The sequence below is a fragment of the Somniosus microcephalus genome, chromosome 1 (assembly GCF_052327205.1).
Source record: "Somniosus microcephalus isolate GS21.2 chromosome 1, FLI_Smic_1.0, whole genome shotgun sequence".
Taxonomy (NCBI): Eukaryota; Metazoa; Chordata; class Chondrichthyes; order Squaliformes; family Somniosidae; genus Somniosus; species Somniosus microcephalus.
In genome coordinates, this window is record NC_140987.1 from 336,351,830 (window position 1) to 336,376,798 (window position 24,969).

A 24,969-nucleotide genomic window follows, 5' to 3' on the forward strand; every position below is an offset into this window, starting at 1 on the left:
GCACCCTTAGAAAGCCTGCCAGATGAGCTAATCCAACCACTTGCTCGATCCTTGGAGAAATGGATGTGATTGTGCACGAGGGCAAAGAGGGTATCGGTTACCTGCATGATGCAAGTGTGCGCGGCCGCCTGGGAGATGCCGCTGATGTCTGTTGCTGATCCCTGGAATGAGCCTGAGGCAAAAAAGTAGAGTGCGGTGGTGACTTTGATGGCCACTGGTAATGCTTTCCCACCTGGTCCTCTGGGCAGCAGGTCTTGCTGTAGCATTGCGCAGATGTCAGTCACTACCTCTCGTGAAAGTCAAAGCCGCCTTTGGCACTGCTGCTCACACATGATGAGGTAGCTGACCCTGTGTCTGTAGACCCTGTTTGGGGGGTATCTCCTGCGCTGACGGGCTTCCAGGCGCTGGCCCCTTCTGGCCTGTGCAGCCTCAGGTGGGTGAGCAGCAGCCTGGTGCTCCTGCTGCTGCTGCTGTTGCTGGTGCTGCTGTTGTTCCTGGTTCTGCCGGTGCCGCGGCTGGTGCTCGAGCCCCTCTAATGCCCAGGTGGGAAGGAAATAAATGGCCCCCATGCTTCTGGCATATGCCTCCTTTGAGGACGTGCTGAGTGAAGGTGGCGAGAGGTGTTTCCCAGGACGTCACACTGGAGATGGGTGTGAGGCTCCAACCTTCCACAGGTGTGGTTAAGCCTTGTACAAGTTGCCCCAGACCTGAGACCACTAAGTCCTGCCACCTGCAAATGATGGCTGATCAAATCTCCTCTTTAATGGTTGACCTGCAGTTGATAGTCAGCAATGCAATAGTGCTCCCGCCAGGTTTCACATTTGTGTTTCCCACCAGGTGTGTTTTACGTGGGAAAAGGATTAAAGTTGCAAGAGCCTGTTAAAATAGGATTATAGAGGCCATTTAGTGGCAATTAAGGGCCTTAAAGACCAGTCCCGCCTGTTGGATGCAGGACGGAGTCGGTACCATCAGGCACGCCTGAGTTAAAATTGCTCGGAGTCGGGAACCAGGCGGGGGGTCCCGCCCACCAGTTTTTGCGATTTTAACCCCTCGCACGCCTCCAAGCCCAACTCCACGGCTCAATGAAAATCGAGCCAAGAGATTCTGCAAAGGGATACAGATAGGTTAACTGAGTGGGCAAAACTTTGGCAGATGGGGTGTAATGTGGGAAAATGTGACGTTATCCACTTCAGTAGGAACAATAGAAAAACAAAATATTATTTAAATGGCGAGAGACTACAGAATGCTGCAATACAGAGGGATCTGGGGGTCCTCGTACAGGAAACACAAAAAGTTAGCATGCAGGTACAGCAAGTAATTAGGAAGGCAAATGGAATGTTGTCCTTTATTGCTAGGAGGATGGGTTAAAAATGTAGGGAAGTCTTGCTACAGCTGTACAGGACATTGGTGAGACCACACCTAGAGTACTGCATACAGTTTTGGTCTCCTTATTTAAGGAGGGATAAACTTGCATTGGAGGCAGTTCAGAGAAGGTTATTAGATTGATATAAAAACAGAAAATGCTGGAGAAACTCAGCAGGTCAGCCAGCATCTGTGAAGAGAGAAACAGAGTTAACGTTTCAGGTCGATGACCTTTCGTCAGAACTGGAAAATAGCAGGAAATGGAACAGATTTTTAAGCAAGTGAAGAGGCTGGGAAAGTGGGGGAGGGAATGAAAGAACAAAAGGGAAGGTCTGTGATAGGATGGAAGGCTGAAGAGATTAAGAGACATTAAGAGATATTCAAGGCAAAAGGAGCTAGTAATGGGACAGGTTAAGAAACAAAGGATGGCTCTAGATGAAGTGTAAATTGTGCTGGCAGAATGAAAGACTGCTGCCATGTGGGGGAGAAGAAAAAAAGACAGACAAAAAGTGTGGATAAAATATATATATATATGATAGGGGCTGAGGTTATGATCTGAAATTGTTGAATTCTATGTTGAGTCCGGAAGGCTGTAAAGTGCCTAATCCAAAGATGAGGTGCTGTTCCTCGAGCTTACGCTGAAATCCGTGGAACAATGCAAGAGGCCGAGGATGGTAAGGTCTGAGTGGGAGTGGAGCGGTGAATTAAAATGACAGGCGACCGGAAGCTCGGGGTCCCCCTTATGGACTGAACGGAGGTGTTCCGCAAAGCGGTCACCCAATCTGCGTTTGGTCTCCTCAATGTAGAGGAGACCACATCGTGAGAAGCGAATACAGTATATTAAATTGCGAGAAGTACAAGTAAATTGCTGTTTCACCTGGAAGGGGTGTTTGGGGCCCTGGACAGTGGGAAGGGGGGCAGGTATAAGGGCATGTGTTGCATCTCCTGCGCTTGCACGGGAAGGTGCGGGGCAAAGGGGAAAGGGTGTTGAGGGTGATTGCGGAGTGGACAAGGGTGTTGTGGAGGGAGCGGCCCCTACGGAATGCTGAAAGGGGAGGTGCCGGGTGGAAATGGCCACCTCCAGCGTGATCCCAACACCAAATGCTGAAAGTTTGTGTCAGAGCCCCTGCAATCTCCTCCCTTGCCTCACACAGCGGCCTGGGATACATCTCATCAGGCCCTGGGGATTTCTTCACTTTTAAGCCTGCTAAAACTGCTAGTACCTCCACCCTCAGTATTAATTTGTTCAAGTATATCACAATCCCCCTGCCTGATTTCTATGCCTACATCACCCTTCTCCATAGTGAACACAGATGCAAAATATTAATTTAAAACCTCACCTACATCTTCCAGCTCTACACACAGATTGCCACTTTGGTCCCTAATGGGCCCTACTCTTTCTCTGGTTATCCTCTTGCCCTTAATATACTTATAAAACACCTTGGAATTTTCCTTTATTGTGCCCGTCAGTGTTTTTTCATGCCCCCTCTTCGCTCTTCTAATTTCTTTTTTAAGTACCCACCTGCACTTTCTATACTCCTCTAAGGCTTCCACTGTTTTTAGTCCTTTGTATCTGCCAACAGCCTCCCTTTTTTTCCTAATTCATTCTTATATATTCCTTGACATCCAGGGTTCCCTGGGCTTGTTGGTCCCACCCTTGACCTTTACGGGAACATGTTGGTGTTGTACTCTCTCTATTTCCTTTCTGAAAGGCTCCCATTGCTCTGATGTGGATTTTCCTACAAGTAGCTGATCCCAGTCCATTTTGGCCAGATCCTGCCTTATCATATTAAAATCGGCCTTCCCCCAATTTACAACCTTTATTTCCGGTCCATCTTTGTCCTTTTCCATGATTACCTTAAATCTCACCGAATTATGGTCACTGTCACCAAAATGCTCTCCTACTGACACATCTACCACTTGACCGGCCACATTCCCTAGAATTAGGTCCAGTACCGCCTCCTCTCTTGTAGGACTTTCTACATGCTGGCTCAAAAAGCTCTCCTGGATGCACTTTAAGAATTCCGCACCCTCTAAGTCTTTCACACTCTTACTATCCCAGTTAATATTGGGGAAGTTGAAATCCCCTACTATTATTACCCTATTATTTCAACACTTCTCTGAGATTTGCCTAAATATCTCCCAGCAAAGTGCTTGCCCCCTTTTTGTTTTTATGTTCTACCCATATGGCCTCATTGGAGGAACCTGCTAAGATATCATCCCTCCTTACAGCAGTAATTGACTCCTTGATTAATATTGTGACACCCCCTCCTCTTTTACACCCCCCTCTGTCTCGCCTGAAGATTCTATACCCCGGAATATTGAGCTGCCAGTCCTGCCCCTCCCTCAACCATGTCTCACTGATAGCAACAATATCACACTCCCATGTTTTCATCAACACCTTCAATTCATCTGCCTTATTCGCAAGACTCCTTGCATTAAAATAAATGCCATCCAGCCTTGCTATACTCCCTTGTGCCATTACATATTTGCTCTGCCTTCCAGGCTGACTAGTTTTTACCTCTATATTTGGCTGTGCATCACTACCTACTATAGCTCCACTCTGTATCACGTCACCCTGCAAAGTTAGCTTGACCACCCCCCCCCCCCAACAGTACTAGCAAACCTCCCCGCAAGGATGTTGGTCCCGTTCCGGTTCAGGTGCATCCCATCCCAACTTGTACAGGTCCCACCTTCCCCAGAAGCAGCCATGATTTTATTGAATGGCGGAGCAGGCTCGAGGGGCCGAATGCCGTAATCTTATGTTCTAATGTTCTTGTTGTTTTTGGACCCCGCCACAAACTCTGTTCCCTAGCTGCTGACTCTATCTCTTTCCCTAACTTCCCGGAAATAGGGGAGAACCAAGGCTCTAGCGAGAATGGGGAACAGAGAGAAATTAGTATTAGTAAAAAAAAATTACTGTAGAAATTAATGGGACTGAAAGCTGATAAACCCCCTGGACCTGATGGCCTACATTCTAGGGTTTTGAAAGAGGTGGCTACAGAGAGAGTGGATGCATTGGTTGTCATTTTCCAAAATTCTGTAGTTTCCATAATGGTTCCTGGGGATTGGAAGGCGGCAAAGGTAACGCCACTATTTAAGAAAGGAGGGAGAGAGAAAATGGGGAACTGACATCAGTAGTAGAGAAAATGCTAGAATCTATTATTAAGGATGTGGTAACAGGGCACTTAGAAAATAATAATAGGATTGGGCAGAGTCAACACGGATTTATGAATGGGAAAACGTGTTTGACAAATCTGCTAGAGTTTTTTGAAGTTGTAACTAGCAGAATAGATAAGGGGGAACCAGTGGATGTGGTGTATTTGGATTTTCAGACGGCATTTAATAAGGTGCCACACAAGAGGTTATTCAACAAAATTAGGGCTCATGGGATTGGAGTTAATATACTAACATGGATTGACAATTGGTTAACAGACAGAAAACAGAGAGTATGAATAAACGGGTCATTTTCGGGTTGGCAGGCTGTAACTAGTGGGGTACTGCAAGGATCAGTGCTTGGGCCTCAGCTATTCACAATCTACATCAATGATTTGGATGAGGGGACCAAATGTAATATATCCAAATTTGCAGATGAAACAAAGCTGGGTGGGAATGTAAGTTGTGAGGAGGATGCAAGGAGGCTTCAAGGAGATATAGGCAGGCTAAGTGAGTGAGCAAGAACATGGCAAATGGAATATAACGTGGAGAAATGTGAAATTATCTACTTTGGTAGGAAAAATAGAAAAACAGAGTATTTTTGAAATGGTGAGAGATTGGGAAATGTTGGTGTTCAGAGGGGCCTGGGTGTCCTTGTACATGAATCACTGAAAGTTAGCATGCAGGTACAGTAAGCAATTAGGAAAGCAAATGGTATGTTGGCCTGTATTACAAGAGGATTTTGCACATTCTCCCCGTGTTTGCGTGGGTTTCCTCCGGGTGCTCCGGTTTCCTCCCACAGTCCAAAGATGTGCGGGTTAGGTTGATTGGCTATGATAAATTGACCCTTAGTGTTAGTGGGATTAAATACGTGGGGTTACGGGGATAGGGTGGGATATGTGTTGGTGTAGGGGTTACGGGGATCGGGTGGGATATGTGTTGGTGCAGGCTCGATGGGCCGAAATGGCCTCCATCTGCATTGTGGGGTTTCTGTGATTTCTGTGATTTGAGTCTAAGAATAAAGACGTCTTACTGCAATTATATAGGGCCCTGGTGAGACCACACCGGGAGTATAGTGTACAGTTTTGATGTCCTTACCTAAGGAAGGATATACTTGCCATAGAGGGAGTGCAACAAAGGTTCATCAGTCTGGTTACTGGGATGGGGGATTGTCCTATGAGGTGAGATTGAGTAGACTAGGCGCATATTCTCTGGAGTTTAGAAGACTGAGAGGAAATCTCATTGAAACATACAAAATTGTTACAGGACTTGTCAGGGTAGATGCAGGGCGGATGTTTCCCCTGGCTGGAGAGTCCAGAACCAGGGGTCAGAGCCTCAGAATAAGGGGTCAGCCATTTAGAACTCAGATGAGGAGAAATTTCTTCACTCCGAGGGTGGTGAATCTTTGGAATTCACTACCCCAGAGGGCTGTGGAGGCTCAGTTGTTGAGCATACTCAAGACAGAGGTCAATAGATTTTTGAATATTAAGGGATTCAAGGGATAAGGGGATAGTGCAGGAAAGTGGAGATTAGGTACAAGATCAGCCATGATCTTATTGAATGGTGGAGCAGGCCTCGAAGAGACAAATGGCCTAATCCTGCTCCTATTTCTTACGTTCTTATTATGTTCTTATGTTCTTACATCAAACTGAGGCAGTACTACACTGTTCACAGCCTTGGTGTAATATTTAACCCTGAGATGAGCTTCTGACCACATATCCGCTGCAGAACTAAGACCACTTATTTCCAGCTCCGTAACGTCGCCCATCTCAGCCCTTGCCTCATTTCATCTGCTGCTGAAACCCTCATCCATGCCTTTGTTACCTCTAGACTTGAGTATTCCAATGCAATCATGGCCTGCCTCCCACGTCCTACCCTATGTAAACTTGAGGTCATCCAAAACTCGGCTGCCTATGTCCTAACTCGCACCAAATCCCATTCACCAATCAACCCTCTGCTTGCTGACCTACATTGGCTCCTGGTTAAGCAAAACCTCGATTTCAAAATCTACTGGAATTTTTTGAGGATGTAACTGGTAAAATAGATAAGGGAGAACCAGTGGATGTGGTGTATTTGGACTTTCAGAAGGCTTTCGATAAGGTCCCACATAAGAGATTAGCGTGCAAAATTAAGGCACATGGGATTGGGGGCAAGGTATTGACTTGGATAGAGAACTGGTTGGCAGACAGAAAGCAAAGAGTTGGAATAAACGGGTCGTTTTCCGAGTGGCAGGCAGTGACTAGTGGGGTACCGCAAGGATCGGTCCTAGGACCACAGCTGTTCACAATATATATTAAAGATCTGGACGAGGGAATTGGATGTAATATCTCCAAATTTGCAGATGACACAAAGCTGGGTGGGAGGGTAAGCTGTGAGGAGGATGTCATGAAACTCCAGTATGATTTGGACAGGTTGGGTGATTGGGCAGAAACATGGCAAATGCACTATAATGTGGATAAATGTGAGGTTATCCACTTTGGTGGCAAAAACAGGAAGGCAGGTTATTATTTGAATGGCAATAGATTGGGAGAAGGGGAAGTGCAAAGAGACCTGGGTGTTATTGTGCACCAGTCGCTGAAGGTAAGCATGCAGGTGCAGCAGGCGGTTAAGAAGACAAATGGTATGTTGACCTTCGTAGCAAGAGGGTTCGAGTACAAGAACAAGGATGTCTTGCTGCAGTTGTACAGGGCTTTGGTGAGACCGCACCTTGACTATTGTGTGCAGTTTTGGTCACCTTACCTGAGGAAGGACGTTCTTGCCATGGAGGGAGTGCAGCGAAGATTCACCAGGCTGATACCTGGGATGGCAGGAATGACGTACGAGGAGAGATTGTGTCGATTGGGCTTATACTCACTGGAGTTTAGAAGATTGAGAGGGGATCTCATCGAAACCTATAAAATTCTGACAGGTCTGGACAGACTAGATGCAGAAAGGATGTTTCTGATGGCCGGGGGAGTCCAGAACCAGGGGTCATAGTCTAAGGATAAAGGGTAAGCCATTTAGGACTGAAATGAGGAGGAATTTTTTCACCCAGAGAGTGGTGAACCTGTGGAATTCTCTGCCACAGAGGGCGGTGGAGGCCAGTTCATTAAATATATTCAAGAAAGAGTTGGATATATTTCTTGAGGCTAAAGGGATCAAGGGATATGGGGAGAAGGCAGGGACAGGGTACTGAATTTGGATGATCAGCCATGATCTCATTGAATGGCGGAGCAGGCTCGCAGGGCCAAATGGCCTACTCCTGCTCCTATCTTCTATGTTTCTATGTTTCTATGTTTCATCCTTGTTTTCAAATCCCTCCATGGCCTCACCCCTCTATATCTCTGTAATCTCCTCTAGCCCCACAACCCCCCCAAGATATCTCTGCTCCTCTCATTCTGCCCTTTTGAGTATCCCTGGTTATAATCGCTCAACCATTGGTGGCCGTGCCTTCTGCTGTCTAGGCCCTAAGCTCTGGAATTCCCTGCCTAAACCTCTCTGCCTCACTACCTCTCTGTCCTCCTTTAAGATGCTCCTTAAAACTACCTCTTTGACCAAGCTTTTGGTCACTTGCCCTAATTTCTCCTTATGAGGCTTGGTGTCAAATTTTTTTTCTTATAATATTCCTGTGAAGCACCTTGGGACATTTTACTACAATAATGGTGCGAATTAAATACAAGTTGTTGTTGTTGATATATCAGCATTGCTCATCCCTGTATTATTTAGCTAGTACAATAAAAGGTTCCCTGATTCATTGAATGTAATATGTATCGAAATATATAAAATAGCTCTTCTGTCTGTCTGTCTGTCCTCTATACACTCAAAAGTTATAGAGCGTACCTACACGTGTGTTACATCAAAAGAAAGCTTACAATTCCGGAACGGTCATAAGCGTATTTACTTTTCGTTTCTGGAACGGTCATAAGCGTATTTACTTTTCGGTGAGACAAAAATTGTGCCAACGGTATCCAAAAAATGTTCAAAATTCCGCTCATTATCCGCTCATTAGCATCGAGTGACGTCAAGGTTGAACAATCATACAGTCGAGCGACGCGACGGTCGACCAATCGCTGCGTCACGGGGGCGGGTTCATTGCGCGTGCGGGCGGGCCATCCTAGAGTCGAGTGACGTGACGATTGACCAATCCTACAGTTCAGTCACCTGACGGTTGACCAATCAGTGCGTGTGTGGGCAGGCCTAATCCTTCTAAGCTGAGGTGAGTGGCCACCATCTTGATTCCAAACATTTCATTTCTTTTTCCCACTTTCTGCATGTTTCTTTTCAAATCTAGATTTCCAGCAAAAAAAAAGTTGCTTTTACAACACAAATTGTTTTTTTTTAAATAATTAATTTGTAAATCTTTTCTCTAACCTCTATAATTTTCCTACCTTTCACCGTTTTTGCAGGCCTCGAAGCCTGGGCCTCTGTTGCCTAGCCACGCACGAGCTAGGCACCTCCCGTCCCGCTCAACAAGCGGCCCGCACAACTCCGCCATCTTTCTAAAGGCTGGCGGCGCAGGACTGAGGCGAGCGCAGCCATCGCCGCCAACTTAGTAAAGGCGGGCGGGGCGGGAGCCAGCGCGCGCGTCAACATCGGCCTGGAGCGCGACATGAGTCCGGCCGGGCCTGACGCGCTAGGTCGCGCACCGGCCGGCTCTGAGGTGCTGATGAGCGGCGGCGTCTCTCTCTCACTCTTCCCCGCGCAATGCGCAGGCCCAGCCACAATCGGCGGTCTTGAAGCCGGCTCAGGCGGGGGGCCGGTGCTCGGGAGCGGGGCGGGGCTCGGGAGGGCGGGAAGTGGGGGGAAGGGTTACCCCGGCAACCGGGCCCAGCCCTCTCTCACAGCCTCAAGCTGGCTCACGCCCGTTCCCGGGGCTTGGCTCCAGCGCAGACCCAGCCGCAATCGGCGGTCTTGAAGCCGGCTCAGGCGGGGGGCCGGGGCTCGGGAGGGCGGGGCTCGGGAGGGTGGAGGGGGGGTGGAGGGCGGGAAGTGGGGGAAGGATTACCCCGGCAATAGGGCCCGGCCGTCTCTCACAGCCTCAAGCCGGCTCACGCCCGTTCCCAGGGCTTGGCTCCATTTGCGGCCGCGGGCCACTCACGCTCTCTCTCTCCTTCCCTCTGTCTCTCTCTCCTCCCCCTCCCCCCTCCCTCCCCTCCCCCTCCCCCTTCCCTCCCCCCTGCTCCCTCCCTCTCCCATCTCCCCCATCCCCTCCCCTCTCCCCCCTCCCCCTCCACTCCCCTCTCCCCCACCCCTCTCCCCTGTCTCTCCACCCTGCCTCACCCTCGCTCTCTCCCCCTCTCCCACCTGCCTCACCCTCTCTCTCTCCCCCTCTCTCTCTGCCCCCTCTCTCTCCCCCTCTCTCTCTGCCCCCTCCCTCCCCCTCTCTCTCTGCCCCCCTCCCTCCGCCTCTCTGTCTGTCCCCTCCCTCCCCCTCTCTCTCTGCCCCCTCCCTCCCCCTCTCTCTCTGCCCCCTCCCTCCCCCTCTCTGCCTGCCCCCTCCCACCCCCCTCTGTCTGCCCCCTCCCTCCCCCCTCTGTCTGCCCCCTCCCTCCCCCTCTCTGTCTGCCCACTCCCTCTCTGCCCCCTCCCTCCTACTCTCTCCCCCTCCCTCCTCTTTCTCCCCCCTCCCTCCCCCTCTCTCCTATCACCCTCCTCCTCTCTCCCCCTCCCTCCCCTACTCTCCCCCCTCCCTCTCCCCCCCTCCCTCCCCTCCCTCTCCCCCCCTCCCTCCCCCTCCCTCCCCTCCCTCCCCCTCTCTCCCCCCTCTCTCCCCCTCTCTCCCCCCTCTCTCCCCCCTCTCTCCCCCTCTCTCCCCCTCTCTCTCACCCTCTCTCTCCCCCTCTCTCCCCCTCTCTATCTGCCCCCTCCCTCTCTCCCCCTCTCTCTCTCCTCTCTCTCTCTCTCTCCCCTTTCTCTCTCTCCCCCTCTCTCTCTCTCCCCCTCTCTCTCTCTCCCCCCTTTCTCTCTCCCCCTCTCTCTCTCTCCCCCTCTCTCTCTCTCCCCCAAGTCTCTCTCTCTCTCTTCTCCCCCATTCTCTCTCTCTCTCCCCCAGTCTCTCTCTCGCCCCCCGAGTCTCTCTCTCTCTCCCCGAGACTCTCTCTCTCTCCCCCAGTCTCTCTCTCTCTCTCTCCCCCAGTCTCTCTCTCTCTCTCTCTCCCCCCCAGTCTCTCTGTGTCTCTCTTCTCCCCCAGCCTCTCTATCTCTCTCTTCTCCCCCCAGTCTCTCTCTCTCTCTTCTCCCCCCAGTCTCTCTCTCTCTCTTCTCCCCCCAGTCTCTCTCTCTCTCTCTCTCTCTTCTCCCCCCATCTCTCACTCTCTCTCTTCCCCCCAGTTGCTCTCTCTCTCCCCCAGAGAGAGAGAGACAGAGAGAGAGAGACAGAGAGAGAGAGACAGAGAGAGAGAGACAGAGAGAGAGACAGAGACAGAGACAGAGACGCTGAGGGGGTGGGAGAGGGAGGGAGAGCTCACCTTCTTCCTACCTTCCTTCCTTCGCAGGGGTCCATTGGGCCAGGCCTGCGGCACTCCTTCCCCCCCTCTCTCTCCAGGCTAATCCCGAACTAAATCCAGCAGTCTCTCTCTCTCTCTTCCCCCCGTCTCTCTCTTCTCCCCCCAGTCTCTCTCTCTCTCTCCCCCCCTGTCTCACTCTTCTCCCCCAGTCTCTCTCTCTCCCCACCAGTCTCTCTCTCTCTCTTCCCCCCAGTCTCTCTCTCTCTCTCTCTCTTCCCCCGTCTCTCTCTCTCTCTTCCCCCCAGTCTCTCTCTCCCCCAGTCTCTCTCTCACCCCCAGTCTCTCTCTCTCTCGCTCCCCCGTCTCTCTCTCTCTCGCTCCCCCGTCTCTCTTTTCTCCCCCAGTCTCTCTCTCTCTCTCTCTCTCTTCCCCCCCAGTCTCTCTCTCCCCCCAGTCTCTCTCTCTCTCTCTTCCCCCAGTCGCTCTCTCCCCCCTGTTATGTTCATAAATAAATAGACGTTTTCATTATGAACAGCTAGCTTGAGCTAGTCATTTATTCAGACATGTGGACTAGTGTACAGGCATCCATCTTGACTACTGCCTTGTGGGTAGCCCCCTTCTAAACATACAGCTCCACCTAGTGTACCATTCTAGAATGACATGTTACTGATCATTACATCCCCCTTCCTTGGAGGTTAAACAAAATCAATATCAATCAATCATAACGACATAAACATCTTCACAACAGTCAACACATAATCAAAGCTTTACTTTGTGAACTCTAAGCTTTTCGTTCTTTTATTATAGTTTTCTTTGTACTCAAAGATTAAGTCTATCAGGCTTTTTTACTTCACGTGTGGATCTTCTCAGCACAGGTAAGTCTGATGTGTTTTCATGAGAGCCTGTATGTGTGTTTGTGTTAGATTGTTCTGGTGGTGAGTCACAAGATTCAGTTGCGGCATTGTCATCGATTTGCTCTTGGATAGTTTCTTGTGTTTTCAGGAGGGAACGGCGGTTCCTCCTGAGAATCTGTCCTTCCTCAGTTCTAACAGTGTATGACCTTGGTCCTACTTCCTCAAGAACTGTAGCTTTCCTGTTCCATGCATCTGGATCCTCAATCCTGACAACATCATCCCTTGTCAATGGTTTCAGAGTTTTGGATGACTTGTCATAGTGTGATTTCTGTTTCAGCTTTAACAGTTGAAGTCTCTGTCTCAGTTCCTTATTCTGCTTTTCTTTTGCACAGCAGTGTAGCGTGGTGCGCAACTTGTGACCCATTAGGAGTTCAGCAGGTGAAGAACCACAGTCTAAAGGGGAGGCTCGGTAGCTCAGCAGGGCGAGATAAGGATCAGACTTGCTTTCTGTCGCTTTCTTCAGTAGCTGCTTGAGAACTTGAACACCTTTCTCTGCCTTACCATTCGACTGAGCATACAGAGGACTGGATGTGATGTGTTGAAAGTCATAATGTGCTGCAAACTGTTGCCACTCCTTACAGTTGAAGCAAGGACCATTGGCGCTAACGGCAATCCTGGGAATTCCATGTCTGGCAAAGATGGATTTAACATGCATTATGATACTGCTTGCTGATGTGCTTGAGAGCAGCGCCATCTCAGGATAGTTAGAATAGTAGTCAATCACTATTAGATAGGCTTTACCATTCAAATGAAAGAGGTCCATACCAACCTTTTGCCATGGTGCTGTTGGTAAGTCAGCTACTATCATTGGTTCCTTTGCTTGTTTGTTTTGGTGTTTCTGACATGTCTCACATATGCCTATCATGTTTTCAATATCCTTATTTATGCCAGGCCAATAAATAATGTCTCTTGCTCTCCATTTGCATTTTTCAATTCCGAGGTGTCCCTCATGAATCCTTTTGAGCATGTCTTTACGTAGAGCCTGTGGAATGACTATTCTGTTCTGTTTTAGTAATAGTCCACTTGCGACACTCAACTCTGACCTTATATGATAGTACTTTGACAGGAACCTTTTGGCCTAACCATGATGAATGTTCTCTATTACTGTTTGTAACACTTATATTTTACTGTTTCTTCTGCTATTTGCTTTGATTTTGTGTCTGACATGGACAGCGCAGCAGTGACCATACTCACATGAACATCCATGTCTTCCTCAGTAGAGCCCACATGACTCATTGTGGGTGCTCGGGATAGTGCATCTGCTAACACTATGTATTGCCTGGTGTGTAGATCAGTTCAAAGTCATATCTTTGCAGCTTCATCATGAGTCGTTTAATCCTTGGAGACTTCTCATTCAGATTTTTTTTTATGATGGCAACCAATGGGCAGTGGTCTGTCTCAACTGTGAAGGTGGGAAGTCCATATATGTAGCCATGGAACTTTTCTAGCCCAAGTACCAAGCCTAGACATTCCTTTTCAATCTGGGCATATCGACACTCAGTATCAGTCATAGACCGGGAGGCATAGGCAACAGGCTTCCAATCTTCACCCTCTGCTTGTAGCAAGACCGCACCTAGGCCATCATTTGATGCATCCGTTGACACTTTGATTATTTTTGTTGGGTCAAAGAAGGTGAGTACAGGTGTGGTTGTCAGCACTGTTTTAAGGTTCATCCACTCTTGTTCATGTCTTTCTGTCCATGCGAAATCATTTGTTTTATGTAGCAGGTCTCGCAGACAGGCTGTCTTGGCTGACAAGTTAGGAATTAACTTTCCAATGAAGTTTATCATCCCCATTATGCATAGCACTCCTTTTTTGTCAGTGGGTCGGGGCATTTTTCCATATCTGGCTCTATTCCTTTACCAGATAGATTATCTCCTAGGAAAGTGATTTCCTGGACGCCAAACTGACACTTGGCTTTGTTGAGCTTCAGTCCATTCCGGCGTATGCTCTGTAGCACTTTAGTCAGTCTCTCATTGTGTTCTTTCAGTGAGGAGCCCCAGATGATGATGCCATCAACATAGACCCGAACTCCTTCCAGACCTTCAATTATGTGTTCCATCACTCTATGAAAGATTTCAGATGCAGATATTATCCCGAAAGGCATTCTGAGGAAACTATACCAAATGGTGTGTTGACGGTACAGTATTTGGTGCTCTCTTCATCCAGTTTTAGTTGCCAAAATCCTTGTGAGGCATCGAGCTTTGTGAAGTATCTGGCACCTGATATTTCACTGGTGATTTCTTCTCACTTGGGAATCTGGTAGTGTTCACGTTTTATGTTTGCATTTAAGTCCTTTGGATCTATGCATACTCTTAGATCATTGTTCTTTTTCTTTACACATACCATGGAGTTAACCCAGTCTGTTGGCTCTTTGACTTTCCTGATGACTTGTTGTGTGGTCATTCTGTCCAGTTCTTTCTTGAGCCGGTCACGCAGGGGTGCTGGAACTCTTCGTGGAGCATGTACCACTGGCTGAGCATCCTCCTTTAGCTGGATCTTGTAAGTGAATGGTAGAACTCCAAATCCTTTGAACACATCTGGAAATTACTCACTACAGAATCCACTGAGTCATCTGGTCTGCTTATGGCACAGTTTATATGGTAGACTCTCTTGACCAGTTCTAAGTCCTCACAAGCTTTGTCACCCAGTAGTGAATCAAGTCCTTCATCCACGACAGAAAACATGAGATGATGCACTTTGTCTTTGACTGTCACTTTAAGTGTGCATACACCTAAGCTATCTATTTTCTGTCCATTATAGTTCTTCAGTAGTACTGACTTTTTATGTATTTTGGGCTTTTCTTTCATATTGTTAATGTCACTCATACTGATTAAGTTTGCTTTTGCCCCAGTGTCTAGTTTCAATGTAACTAATGCTCCATTTACCTACAGTGGCATCATTCATTTGTCCTCTTTTCCTGCATTAACTTTATGTTCAGCATTGTCCGTTCCTGAGGGCTGCACATTTTCTGTATCCTTTTCGATATTGTCACATGACACCATTCCTACAAAAAATGTCTCACTTAAATCAGTGTCCTCAATCACATTGTCTTGTTGCCCTTTCTTTTTTTTTACTTTTGAAAAGCATTGTTTGGCAAAGTGATTCTTTCCATTACATTGTGTGCACATTTTCCCAAATGCTGGGCATTGTCTTGACTGGTGTTTGTAACCACAGCGTTTACAATTAAAAGTTCCATCCTCCGATTGGTTTGCATTTCTGTTCTGCCCACGTTTCTTCCCTTTGTAGGACACAGCACCGACAGCAGCACAGTCATTCACTACAGTCGCATTATTATTAATTTCACTGAAAGTCTTTGCATGCTGTTGAGCTAGCTCACTGGCATGGCATATTTTCACAGCATCCTCCAATGTTAGTTCGGTTTCTCTCAACAAACGTTCCCTGACTTTTTTATCATGAATACCAAACACAATCTGGCCACGAATCATGGATGATTTCAGTTCAGAGAAATTACATGTCTGTGCTTTCAGTTTCAGTTCGGTCACAAAGCTATGAAAAGTTTCATTTTGCTGCTGTGTCCGTGAACGGAACACGTGCCTCTCATAGGTCTCAATCTTTTTGGGAGAACAATGTGTATCAAACTTCTTTAGCACATCGTCCATTTTTTCTCTGTCCTCCTCTTGATCAAATACAAATGCATTAAATACCTCTATCACCTGCGGGCCTGCAACCATGAGCAGTAACGCTATTTTCCTTGCGTCTGGCTTCGTACCGAACCCGAAGGCAGCAATGTAGAGTTAGAATTGTTGTTTGAAAGTCCGCCAATTGCAGTCGACATTCCCCGTGAGTTTCAAACCCTCCGGTGGCTTCAAGTTCTCCATGTCGCATTTCACAATATTCAGCAGATATTACCAATCCTGGTACCATGTTATGTTCATAAATAAATTGATGTTTTCATTATGAACAGCTAGCTTGAGCTAGTCATTTATTCAGCCACGTGGAGTAGTGTACAGGCATCCATCTTGACCACTGCCTTGTGGGTAGCCCCCTTCTAAACATACAGCTCCACCTAGTGTATCATTCTGGAATGACATGTTATTATCATTACACCCCCCAGTCTCTCTCTCCCCCCCCGTCTCTCTCTCCTCCCCCCTGTCTCTCTCTCAATCCCCGGGCCCCTCTTCCCCCCCAGTCTCTCTCCCTCTCTTTCTCTCTCCCTCTCTCTCTCTCTCTCCTTCCCACACAGACAGACAGACAGACAAACTCATTTATATATATAAAAATTATTTCTACTTTTTTCATAACAACATGCTCTCAAAAAATCATCCCCCAGTCTCTCTCTCTCTCTCTTCCCCCCCCAGTCTCTCTCTCTCTCTCTCCCCCCAGCCTCTCTCTCTCTCTCTCCCCCCCAGTCTCTCTCTCTCTCTTCCCCCTGTCGAAGTCTCGACTCCCTAGTAAGACTCTTAAACACAAAGTATCGTTAAAGACAGGCTTTATTTGCTTGCAAGGGAAGAGTTGTGTAGACAAGGGTTACATCAGACCTCTTCAAAGTAATACAGAAATTGTAACACATTTATACAGTAAAAAGCAAAACAGGCTTTCTATGCCACATGACATAGTATTGAATCATAACTGATTACAAAGGCACAGACCTTGCGAATTATTGAAACAACCTAGTCCGGGCTGCATTAGAATAACGAACAGAAATACCTTTGGGATAAGATTAATTAATCCTTTATTATGGGATCTCTCTGTTCCTTCTGTTCTCTCACTGTACCAACTGGGCCCGTGGGCCGATGTTTACCTTATCATGTCCTTGGCTGTTTGTTTGGTAACTGAGGCTCCTTGTTAAGCTTGTCACAGATAAGGAGTATGTATGTCTCATCCCCTTGCCTTTAGTGAATCATGCTGTCGGCCATTTGAGTTTTTTATTCTATGCCTAGGAAGCCATTTTGTGTCTAAGTGAGAAATTGTACTTCCACATTCTTCCCTTTTGTCCTTACTAGGACAACATAACTGAAATTAACCTCTTCTTATCGGTCCTCATGCTAAATTTAGATTTTAGCCAAGGATACCGACTTCTTTTCCGTTTGGAACCATCCCCGGGATTTACCTGTATTGCTGGTTGACCTTGTTTAAGGTCGTCTTTCTTCTCTGTCTATTCTTAGTGTTTGGGCGTGTGTTTTTGTAGGGTTTAATTATGTTTGATTTGATTTCAGGTTTATGTCTTTGTATTTCTGCAGCTTATATTAGCCTGTAGTGTTCTAATTTCCCTGCAGCTTATATTAGCCTGCAGTTCTAGTGCCACTGTGCACTTTCTAAAAGACAGGGAACAGCAGTTTATAGAGGAGGACTAATTCATGGCCCACACATTTTATAACTAACCTGTGGGGTTCTCCTAAGCATAAGTGCTTCTATGTAAGCCCCCAAAGTGCGGACTAAGTGATATACAAAGTCGACGACACTGGCTTGTTGTTGAAGGGAGTCCTCTCTCTCTTTTTCCTAGCCTGCAGTTCCCATTTGAAATGGAAATGTGTTTTGCAGAAAGAGGAGAGCATGTGGAATATATATATATATGTATATATTTGTCTAAGTTTTCTAATCCCTATAATTGTAATTTATTCAATCGTTTCAGTTCCTCATCCAGGGGACCATTCTTTTCCTCTACTGACTTTACTTCTCTCTGTATCATCATATTCATCGTAGGCAAGACTGCCTTGCCCAACCTATTGCAACAACATTTAATCATTGTGACAAACAGAGCAATGCATACAATCAGGGCTATCACTATTACTAGTCCATGCAATAATATTTGTCCTACTGATCCCAGCCATCCTCCCAATAACCAGTCAGCCCAGCTTTGGTTCTTTGGTTTCTCATACTGACTTACTGCGTCTTTTATGTGTTTAACGATGTTGGTTATATTTTCTGAACTGTCTGGAATATAGGTACCGCATTCACTCCCTATTAAAGCGCAAGTTCCTCCTTCACTAGCCAATGGATAATCTAGTGCCATTCGATTCTGTAATGTCATTACTCTTATAGCTATCATTTCAGCATTCATTTCAGACAATCCTTCCTCAGTTTCGTTTGCTACTTTTTCTATCAGTTCTGCTAGCGCAGACGTTTCCCTCATTAATATCCCTATTCCATATGGGGCTATTACTACTCCAAAAACTCTTTCATAAGCTTCTATCTTTCTTTTAATTCTACGAAATTCATGATGTTCTCCTATCTCGTCTAAGTGATGGATGTAAGGTACGACATAGCCTAAATAGCAGGATCCTGTCCAATGTTGTGGCAGCCATGAGTAAGCCTTGTTCCCGCATATGAAATAGGTACAGTTATAGGCTGTCAAATTTCCCTCTCCTCCCATCCATATTCGGATGACATCCCCGGTCCAGGGGGACTCACTGGTTTTATTATGCACTTTAGTCCAGTCAAACTGAAAAAGTCCTTTCTCGAGTAAACCAGGGATTGGTGGTTGCCACACTACTGTTTGATTACAGGAACTCTCTCCGACCTTCTGCTCGTCCTGCATCTTACTTACTGATACCTGCTTTTTAAAACATATAGCCCCTTGTGGTCTACCGATTCCTGAGGTATTTGTTAATACAAGAAACGGGGTGTTCGAGTATGATCATAGTTGGGCTGATACCACCTCTGAAAGGTACTTAGATTATACCCCGCCGATTTCCACTGTTCTACATCCGAGGTCTTAGTCGGATCCCCTGAACTGTTCCGTCTTATCACCCATTCTGCTGTTTCAGATGTATTAAAGGGAATTGATCTTAGGGGAATTCCCCCCGTAGTGTGAATAGGCACATGGGCACAGACCCAACAACTGGATTTACCAACAGCTTTCGCATATTCGTAAGACATGTACAGAAAAGTATTTATGTGTAATTCTCGTTTCTTTCGGGATCTTTCCCCATCTCCTTGGCATTTTAAACTCAATAGTCTGATTAGTATACAAAATATAAGTAACGCCTTCATTGTTAGAGTCTTTCAAGAAAAATCAATTGTCTCTATTCGGCGCCTTCTTGCAGTGGGATGCGTGAAACCAGGAAGAGCTTTCCTTGACTTTTATGGCTGTGTTCGTTGTTAGGAGCACTTGATATGGTCCTTCAAAGCGTGGTTGCAGACCGTTCTTTCTTTTCAAAACCTTCACGTAGACGTCGTCTCCTGGTTCCAAGTCGTGGCACTTTCCCTCTGCTGGACTCGTTTGAGCTTCCTTTACCTGTTGGTGAAAGCTGGAAATACATTTAGTTAATGCAATGCAATAGTTTAGCATAGCCTCGTCCATTTTATGAATGTCCATTTGTTTCACCGTAAATGGTGCTGAGAATGGCAGTCTTAGGGGTTGTCCCATAACAATCTCATGTGGAGACAGTCCATTTGTCCTGTTAGTTGCTGCTCGCATTATCATCAATGCTAAGGGTAATAGTTCGACCCATTTAAGTCCAGTTTCATTGCAAAGTTTAGAAAGTTTATTCTTCAGCACTCCATTATGTCTTTCCACCAGTCCTGCGGATTGTGGATGACAACTGCAGTGAAGATGCTGGTTAATCTGCAAAGCTTTACATAGTTCTTTTATAATTGCTCCAGTGAAATGCGATCCTCTGTCGCTTGAAAGCTGCATAGGTATTCCAAACCTTTGGTATGATTTCTTTTAACAAGCACTTTGCTACTGTTACAGCATCATTCTTTTTACATGGGAAAGCTTCAACCCATCTTGAAAACATATTTATAATTACTAACACATATTTAAATCCTAAACATGGAGGTAATTCAATAAAATCCATTTGTAAATGTACGAAAGGGCCTGATGGATTTGGGTGGGAGGCAGCCTGTACTTTCTCTGTCTTGCCTGGATTCATTTCCTGGCAAATGGTGCCCCTTTCACTAATTTGTTTTGCAATTGCTGAAACACCTGGTGCATACCATGTTTGATTAATATAGTCTGCCATCCCCCCTTTGTCCGCATGCGTGAAAACATGAACGCATCGGACAATCCTTGGAAGTAAAGACTTTGGAGCCACCATGCGGCCGTCATGGTGAACCCATACTCCTTCAGGCGTTTTAAAGCAAAAATCCCTTGCCCAACTTAACACTTCGTCCGAGTTAGCCTGTGACTGAAAGGCTAAAACATCATTAATAGAAGGTGGGTCATTATCTGATTTCTGTTGACGCAAATCAAAGGCTGAGACGAGTGGCCCTGTATCTGACAGAGCGGCTGATTTAGCAGCTCTATCTGACCACTCGTTACCCAGGGATATCTGATCCTGACTACCTGTATGAGCCTGGCATTTAATAACTGAAATCTTAGTGGGACACATTAGAGTCTTCAAAAGATTATTGATTTGCTCAGCATTCTTAATAGTTGATCCTGAGGAAGTTAGAAATCCCCTTAATTTCCAGATCTGTCCATAATCGTGAGCAACTCCAAAAGCATACCTGGAATCGGTATAAATGTTAACAGTTTGATCAGTAGCCAATATACAAGCTCTGGTAAGAGCGAAGAGTTCTGCTTGTTGCGCTGAAAATGATTGAGGTAGTGAGAGCGCTTCCACAACTGAATGATCATCCGAAATGGCATACCCAGCCCTAGGTGATCCTTTATCATCCCTAAGAGCCGATCCATCTACGTAGAATACCAAGTCACTATTAGGAACAGGAGTTTCAGATAAATCTGTTCGGGGCTTAGCAGCTAACTGGGTAACCGTGTCACAGCAGTGTGGGATTCCGTCCTCTTCTGTGGGTAGCAGCGTGGCTGGATTCAAAACTGAACATCTTTGAATTATGAGATTGGAGTTGGATAACAGTTCAACCTCATATTTGCTGCTACGGGCTGATGTTAGATGCTGAGTGGCGTATTTTGATAACAGTACTTCCACTGAATGTGGTACAAACAAAACAGTTCGGTGATTAAGCGTAATGCCTTGAGCCTGTTGTACAGTGTAATAGACAGCAGCTAGAATTGGCAGGCATCCAGGCAACTCACGTGCAATGGGATCCAATTGAGTAACTGTCTTTTATAGTCGTGTCTTTTCCCGTGCCTTTATAAAAGGCAGTGCAATGCAGATTCATGTGCCAGCTGTTCTTGTAAAAGGCACATAGTACATCTATCGGTCGGAACATGTATCTGCAGTCCCTTTTCTGAACAAATTATTGTTGCCTGCATTTTGCACAACAAGTCTCTCCCTAAAAGGTTCATGGGGGCGTCGTCTGATTAAAAAAAGCATGTTGGCCAGAAAAATTATCTGCTCGTATTTGTAACGGTTGTGACCATGTCAGAGTCTGTGAGACACCAGAAAGTCCTATGCAGGTAACATCCTTGTCAGTGCATGGAATTCCTGTAGCGTATTGTTTTGTCAATAGTGAGGTTGTGGCTCCTGTGTCGACAAGAAAAGGGGCTTTCTTGCCTTGCATATTTATGGATAGATATGGCTCATCTCTAGAATTTAGTGATACTAAGGGTAACTGCAGGAGGTGGGTAACGTCTGAGACTGCGTCTCTGCGTCATGCTGAATAATTTTACACTGGCATTCCGGATTGTCCTTCCGTATTTTGAGTTTCCCAGGGGTTCCCTGTTGTAAAACCTGCCTGCGGACGAGTGTGAACCTGGGCTTGGGTATTTACATTGTTTGGGGCACCTCCCCATCCTTGATTCTGCTGCTTGGGGAACGGGCAGTCGGACTTCCAGTGTCCGATCTGACCACAATTAAAACATGGAGAGTTTGTGCCTCTTCCGTTCCACTGGCCTCTGCCAGTCCCTCCTCTACTATTTCCTCTAAATCCGCCTCTGTTATACCCTCTACCTCGTCCTCTGTAGTGGCCCTGATAATAAATGGTAGTCTGGGCGGTCGGGGCTGGAGAAGCTGCTTGCTCCAATAACAAAGAAACTTTATTCTTTTGATCTTTATTCCTTTCCTGTATTCTGTTAAGTATGTGTATTGTATTGAACAATTAACACAAAGACTTAAACGTATAACTCAAACAGGCCTTTACTGGTTGGAGGTAGGGACTGCACATAGGTCTTTACTTCATGCCCACAGGCGGGAACTGAGGGGGATCAGTACCCACAGTACTATTTATACCCCTATGGCCAGGAGTGGTACTGCGTATCACTACGCCCAACAAGTAGTGCAGTCCTGTCCATAGGTTCAAAGTAGCACACATATTACATACACAACATTCCTCCCTTCCTAGCTTTACAGTCATCTCCCCATTTAACATAACGTAATAACATATATACATATATAACTTCAGGTTTACATAACAGAATAACATAGATACATAGATAACTTCATGTCAAAAACAGATCACAGATTCAGTCTCTGCGGAAAACAGTTCACAGATTCAATCTCTGTGGTGTAGTCGGTTCACGTTGCTAGAGTGACTCATTCAATAGTCCTTCCATGGATTTAACAGTTTGAACTTCCGAACTGAATTGGCTCCGTTCGGAGGGACCACGTGTGTGATCTGGTAGAGGTGATAATGGTTCAGATGGGTCATCTTCTGTTTTTACTTTTCCTTTTCTGCTTCTTGGAGACTCTCTGGGCTCCATTGTCAGCTGCCACAGCTGCCAGCTGCATGCGCAGTTCCTCCTTCTCTTCCTCCTGTTTCCGTCGTAGAGCCAGCTTCTCCCGATGTTCCGTAGACTTTTGGTGCTCCTCCATGATTTCTGCACTTTGGGAGTCGAAGTTACAAGCTGGGCAGGACAGGACATCGTAATATTCGGTGTCGTCCTGAGCTAGACCAGTGAGAGGGTCGTCTATTTCCTCCATACCTAGCTGGACGTTAGCCAGCTCTTGTTCCAAATCCAGACATCTTTCCTGAAGAGACTTCTTCATGTGTACCTCTGCATCCAGCTTTTTCTGGGCTTTCAGCAAGTCGTTTACTAGTGACCTCATTTGTGATTTTAATACTTCAACTTCCTTTGGAGATTGATTGATCGGACTATGCAATCCCTCTACCGGAGCAGCTGTTTCAGCGGTCTGTTGTTCTACATTGACGTGAGTCAGCGTACTTTTGGCATCCAAGGGCTGCTCTGTTGCAGTCATCTCAGTCTGTGTTGCCACCTCAGCTCTTCCAATAACCTTTGAGAGCTCCGAACCCCTTTCGTTTGAATATTGAAGTTCGTGTTCAAGTTTTTCCCATTTCAGAGTCCTGTCCTTCAGCATATGCAGGAGTTGGCTGACCGTTAACTCCTCTGACATCAGACGTTTTGTGTGCTCCTGCTCCATTTTCTCCATCAGCTGCTTCTGTTGTCTTTCCAGATTCTCCAACTCTATATCAAAGAACTCTTTCGTTGCATTCAACTCTTGCTCAAAACGGCGAAGCATTTGTTCTAATTGCTGTTGTAGTTTGAAATGGAGTTGAGTTCGAGCCCGGTGTCCCTCAGAAATGGGCACATCAGTAGACTTGCCAGACTCAGAATCCACAGTTAAACTATGTTGTTGTTGCTCAGTGGAATTCTGTGCTGAAACTTTGTCTTTTGCACCTGAGTTGGGCTTACCATCATCCGTTCCAGAGTCTGGGCCGACTATCTTCACCGAGTTCTCACTCGTTATTGTTTGTAGGAAATGCCAGTCCATATTCATTTTCCTAATCCACTCCCGTCCTAGTAGTGGAGGACCTCCTTCAGATATCACATATAAGTCCATTATTTGACTGTCTTCGCCCTTGTGGGCCACTGCAACCTCTATTTTCCCGATGGGGTACACTCTTTGCCCCGTGTATGTTTTCAATATAATCCCCGTATCCTGTAGGGGAATATGTTGGAATAACTTTCCGTAATCTTTCTTATTTATGACCGTCAATGCCGATCCAGTGTCCAATTCCAGTTTTACTTGGACTCCTTCTATCTGAAGAGTGACCCAAATTGTCTGGAGGTCTGCACCCTTACCAGCGTTGAGTACTCTTAAGCTAGCCAGTTCATTACAGCTTAAGCTAGCCAGTTCATTACTGCTAGCGTCTGAATCGGACTCCTGTTCGGTCACCTTGTGTACCTTTGCGTATTTTCCTTGCGGTGACTTCTTGTTGCTGGTCTTCTTCCCTGACCTGCATACTCTAGCTATATGTCCAAGCCTACCACAAGTTCTACATTCTTGGTTTTTAAACCAACACTGGTTCTGATCATGCGTTGTCTTTCCACAACGATAACATTTGCCAGAACTCACACCCAATTTGTGTGCACTGAGCTCCGGTGACCGTAGCTGCATTACTGCCGTGCCTCTCGCTGCGGCTTCGTGTGCTGCTGCCATAGTGACCGCCTTCTCAAGCGTCAGCTCATTCTCCTCGAGCAGTCGCTTTTGTGTATCCTGTTTAAATAAACCACACACAAATTTGTCTCGTAGTGCATCTGTCAATCCCGTTCCAAACTGGCAATATTTCGCTAATTTACGCAATTCCAGCAAATATTCAGCATTGCTTTCATGCTGTAGCTGCCTTCTGTCGTAAAATTTAAATCGTTCCGCTAGCATCAGCGGCGTGGGGTTTAGATGATCTTTCAGGACAGTAACAATCTCATCGAACGTCTTATCCGCCGGTTCATCTGGTGATAACAGGTGTTTCAATTGCCCGTACGTCTTCGCACCCATTAAATTTAATAATGTTAGAGCTTTATCTTGGTCACGAATTTTATTGGCCTTACAATAATTTTTTACTCTTTCAACATATATGGCCCAATCTTCGAGGTCACTATCAAAGGTGCTAATATTCCCGTGTTTAGGCATTGTAGATTTGCAATTTCTCAGATTTTATTTTCTTTACTTGTTATCAAAGATGGCGGCTTCCCGCTCTTGCCGTCGTCCTCCGCCCACAAAATGGCGGTTTTCCCGTGCTTGGCGGTCTTCACCCGTCCCCCGACGCCGTCTCCCTTCAGCCCTCGAGTGCGGCCCTTATCTTCGCCGCGATCGATAGCCCGCGCTGTGCACCGCGACTCTCGCACCTTGAGCTTCTGCAGCCGCCGCGCCTTTCAGTCCGAGTGCAGCTCTTATCTTTGGTCCCGATCGCTGGCCCGGCTGCGCCCCTCACTTCAAAGCGGCCCGGCCCTTATCTGCCGATCGCTATCGCCCTACCTCTCTCTCTTCCCCAGTCCTGTCTTTACTCCGGTTCACAAGCTGATGGAGGCTTCAGGGTCCTAA

General features: G+C 46.5%; 1 protein-coding gene across 1 annotated transcript in view; it reads right to left on the reverse strand.

Moving 5' to 3' along the window:
- The window catches only part of LOC147124920 (sodium- and chloride-dependent neutral and basic amino acid transporter B(0+)-like), a 617,991-nt gene that overhangs the window by 560,192 nt on the left and 32,830 nt on the right, over window positions 1-24,969 (reverse strand). Inside the window, exon 3 of the mRNA XM_085988400.1 lies at window positions 2,586-2,592. Within this exon, the coding sequence (XP_085844526.1) occupies window positions 2,586-2,592 (7 nt within the window). The remainder of the gene's footprint in view (window positions 1-2,585; window positions 2,593-24,969) is intronic.